Genomic DNA, 4,895 nt, shown 5'->3' on the forward strand with positions numbered 1-4,895 from the left:
TCCACACTTATTTAAAAATGGAAAAAAAAATACCTGATCCATTATAATTATTTTGTAAAACAAGCAAAAAATATCTTAATCAGAATTATATAAACAGATAAAATTATCTTTGTTTTAAAAAGAAAAAAGATACTAGTATCGCGATAAAACATAGTAGAAGAAAAGAGTTAACTAATAATGCTATACCAATATTCTAAAACTTTAGAATCACCAAGACTTAGCGGAAACTGATGGAGTAGTTTCTCTTCCCAAATTTTCATAGGAAATTAGGAATAAGTTGTAAACATGTTTTCATTATTATAACAAGAAGGAAAAGAACTTTGGAAAATTTACAGTAACTCGTTGCCAAATCTATCATATACACCCAATACGGAGAAAAAAAAAATATAATATGAGAATATTAGTAAAATAAAAAATAAAGACTTAATCACCATGAAATTTATATATAAGCTTGACCTGCTTCGATTTAAAGGTAATTAAATGCTTGTTTATTTAACGCTATTAAATTGATAAAGAAAAAGATTTTTTTTTAAATTAAAAAAAATTATTTTTTAGTGTGTTTGGCAAATTTTTAATAGTAAAAATAAAAATATTAAAAAATAAAAAAATATTTTTTTTGAAAAGTTACAATTTACATATTTTTTAAAAAATTTTTTTCTTTAAAAAAATAATATTTTTCACATAATAAATGAACAAAAAAATATTTTTATCTTATTTTATCCAAATATAATTGATAGATAAAAATATTTTTTATATTTTTATTTTTGTAAAAAAAAATTTTAAAAATATTATTTAAAAAAAATCATTTTTGAAAATAACGCCAAACAAACCTAAGACTTTAATTTTTTACTAAATCAACTTTTTCACTCTAGAAAACTTGTTTCTGCCAAATTCAGTTGTAAAAAAAACATTTAAATATATATCATACTAATAATCAACGTTCTCTTCATCTCCCAAATTGGCAAGTATGGCTCCTCCTCTTAATTATTGAATCTGCAGATTGTTTCATCATGATTGATCGATCACATGATGGAGCAATTGTCAGGGTTTGATTCATAAACAACCCTATTGTAGTAGTAAGGTGGAGGATTGTACGGTACATAGCACCTTGGACAATTGCACCATGGAGGGCAATTATTAACATAGTATGGTTGTTGTGGAAGAGGCTTACAACATTGGCCATCACACGTAGGGCTTTTGCACTTGAAGCATATAACAAGACACCTATTTCCATCACATTTTGCACTTTGACACTTTGAACATACCAACACACACTTGCATTTGCATTTAGGGCTTTCGCATTTTTCGCATTTGTCACATTTGCCCTCGCATTTTGATGAGCATACAACCACACATTTGCAATTGCTCGAACAGTTGGTGCACGACGACAGCGACGGCGATGGGAGACACAAAACGGCACAGCATTTGTTCTCCTCCTTCTTCACCTCTTCTACTTTAAGAATCGCCACACACTTGAATTTCTTGTTCATTTGGTTGATGAGACAAATCGTGTCCACATTGTTGCCCGTCACCACCACACGGTCTTTGTCGTCCCCTTCTAATGCCACTGAAGTCACACCTGTGTTATTTGTATATTAAACATCTTAATAATTTATTGAGTAATCATCCAACTCAGTCTCCAAAATTAATTAGGTAATTATTTTGTCAAAAAATAAATTGGGATTAATTTGTTTGTTGGAATAAAATTTTAGAGATTTTTTTGTATATTAATTTTTGACGACTATTTCAATGAAGATGTCAAAAAATATCTTCAATTTTCATGATGATCTTGGTTTAAAAAATATGACTTATTTATTTTACCACACTTTAAATAAAAGTAATATTTTTATAGCATATGAAATCAATTCCTAAAATCTATCATTTAATAATCAAAATGAAGTATCTTTATACGAAGAAAATTATAAAATCTTCATTAGAGTATTCACCTTAATTTTTTAGATTAAAATATCTGCGAATAATTACTCTAATTTATTTTATGAAAACTCATATATAGTTATTTTTATATTATGAATGAATTTGCTAGTTGAGAATTGTTAGACAATTTAATATATTTGATTAAATTTTTATCTAACAATTTTTAACTAACAACTTCATATAAATACAATTAACAACTGCATGTGAGTAATGATTTGTGCATATACATATAGAAGATAACAATTTGTCTAACCTTCTACAATGTGCGCTAAAATTAATTTTGGATTTTGTTTTATCAAAATTGTGTTGACGATGATGATATGATATGATACTATTGACATAAACGTTAAATTTAATAATTATGCTTAATTCATGTTAACAATTTTGTTCATCTATTGAAAATTATTAGCGTGGCGCGCAAGGCGGCGTAAAGGTAAGTAATACTTGATTTACCTATTAGAATTTTACCTATTATTGGAGTAAACATTTTAACAATTTTTTTATTATTTTAGAAGTTTTTGCAACTGATTGATTCCTTTTTAGCTGGATTAATTTGGCTTGTAACAGTATTTGTTAGGGATTTAATTACCTTATAATAAAATTTGTTAAGAATTTATTTGTCCAATACACATTAAATATTTTAGTATAAGTGATAAAAAGATCAAGCTGACTGATAGAAATAATTCTCAAAAATTTTTAAAGCAATAAAAATTTATTGGAATTAAAATGTCTAATCTAAAATTTGTTGAGACCAATTTAGGTGTATATTTATAATTATATTATTCTCTAACTTGTCACGTTAATAGCTGCCCGATGAACTCTTTGTTTGTTACCATTGATAACCCTATTTCCAATGACGAATTCAGGTACACTCTTCAATTTATTGAATCTGTGTTAATATCTTGAATTTATATATGACCCAACTTATCCAACATATCCTAATATATATGGCAAAAACATGGTTTAATTTGTGTATTTTTCTAGATAAATAACATACACATACGACTCTTATGAGTCTTATCTCTACTCATATAGAAAATTATATTATTAATTTGTGTCTTTTGGGGATATTTTTTTTTTTATAGGAACATCTTAATAATAGTTTCTTGGAAAAAGAAAAATTAAACTCATCCTGGAAGAATATTATTTTAAGGATATAATTTATAATATATAAAAGTGATATGCATAATTAACATTATTTCCCTTCTAGATGCTAAATTAATAGACAGATATATGATATTCACCTTTTACCTCCGCAGCAGTTTTCAGCGCCTTGTTTCTGCATTTTTCACAATCCATTTGCATCCTCATAACTATTTTTTGCTGCATGCAAAGTTACATACAGTTTCATTTATAGATCTATTATTTATTGAGAAACTTAGATGAAAAAACAAGATATACAAAAGATATATAGTTCTCGACATTATTACTTACCTTCATGTTTGCTTAATGGAAACATGCAACAAAGTTGTCCTATGCTTTGGAATTAAGTGCTGGGTAGGTAATATATATGCATGTTTATATATAGATATGTATCTATATGTATATATGGGTGGCTTATTAATTTAATTCTAGTTATATAACTTTCTTGTTGACTTGACTCACACTAATAAACACCCACAAGCCACATCAGAACTGGCCCCTATGTGTACTGAGAAAAATGTGAATATAAGAGATTTTTTTTTCTTTTCCTGAAAAGAAAAGAAATTCCATTTTAATTTGGACTACCAAATGACCAATTCAAGTGGATCGGACAAGTTGAATTTGATATACTATATATATTATAAATGGTACAAGTAACGCGATTTTTTATATAGTATACTCCACTAGTGTATTAATGAAAACGAATATAAACCAATCATAATTATTTGTTAGTTTCTAAGAGATGGATCGGATATCCAAGAATTATGACTATTGACCCAATCATCATGTAATTGTTGATTAATTATAGAGGATTGAAACCTTCAAAAATCGGTATGAAAAGTAAATGGATGATATTAAGAAATAAAATAAAATTAATTATTTCCATTAATACAATTCGCTAACTTAAGAGTAAAATCCTACTCTAATTTCTAACTATTACTCAAAATGACTATTTATTTCTCATTGATTGAAAAATAATAATATAATTAATAACTAATAATTTCATCACATATTTTAGTTTTTTTGTTAAATTTTTTATCTAAAATTAATGAATCTTACTTATGTGTAATGTTAAGTAATTACGTGTTAATTAATTATTTTAAGAGACAAAATATCTCCTATCATATTAACAATATGTTATAATAAAATAAGACAAATAAATCTTTGAAAATTTTTTTAATAAAACACTTAAATCAATATAGACACATAAACCCATAATGAACTATAAAATAAGACAAATAAACATCCTAAATTTTAACAACTCATTTTTCTTGCTGATGCATTGGTTACAGGTCTTAATTGGTGGTAGCCTCAATTTCTTGCTTCTTCTTCTTAAATTGCAGGAATTTTGTTTGATGAAATGTGCAAGAAATGGTTGGTCTCAGATGGTATTATCTTTACCACTTTGATTGATGGGCAATGCCAATATGAAAAAAATTGATTTAACCTTGAAGAATTTTCAGGTAATGATCAATTAGGACAATAGGCTAGACTTAATCATGTACAATGCGTTGATCAATAGCTTTTGTAGGATCTACGATTGGAAGGAAGTTAGGAAGCTTATGAATGATGAGCGAGAGATGTTTAAAATCTCATAAGATCACGTTCACAACACTAATAGATAGATATTGCAAGGATGAAGACATAGAATCTGCATTAGAGATTAAGGAGAGAATAATTGAAGGGTGAATTAAACTTGCTAACTGATGAAGTAGTTTTTACTGTGTTCGTATCAAGACTTTTCAGAGAAGAAAAAGCAAGGAATTGAGCCTGTTTCCAACCAAAGCTAGCTACCAATGCATTAACACGTACAATGT

The 4,895-nt window shown here is 27.0% G+C and overlaps 1 protein-coding gene across 2 annotated transcripts; it reads right to left on the reverse strand.

Moving 5' to 3' along the window:
- Nucleotides 1-825: 825 nt before the first annotated feature.
- Nucleotides 826-3,452, reverse strand: LOC130951483 (guanine nucleotide-binding protein subunit gamma 4-like). Of its 2 annotated transcripts, none has more exons than XM_057880138.1 (3): nucleotides 3,370-3,452; nucleotides 3,187-3,258; nucleotides 826-1,567 (listed from the first exon to the last, which is right to left on the reverse strand). In XM_057880138.1, the coding sequence occupies exons 2-3, from the start codon at nucleotides 3,218-3,220 to the stop codon at nucleotides 1,023-1,025; spliced, it is 579 nt and encodes a 192-aa protein (XP_057736121.1). In that variant the 5' UTR covers nucleotides 3,221-3,258; nucleotides 3,370-3,452; the 3' UTR covers nucleotides 826-1,022. The 2 variants fall into 2 exon arrangements, with proteins under 2 accessions (XP_057736121.1, XP_057736120.1); XM_057880137.1 differs by having other exon boundaries at nucleotides 826-1,579; nucleotides 3,180-3,258.
- Between the last annotated feature and the right edge of the window lie 1,443 nt (nucleotides 3,453-4,895).

Source organism: Arachis stenosperma, chromosome 9 (genome assembly GCF_014773155.1).
Source record: "Arachis stenosperma cultivar V10309 chromosome 9, arast.V10309.gnm1.PFL2, whole genome shotgun sequence".
NCBI lineage: Eukaryota > Viridiplantae > Streptophyta > Magnoliopsida > Fabales > Fabaceae > Arachis > Arachis stenosperma.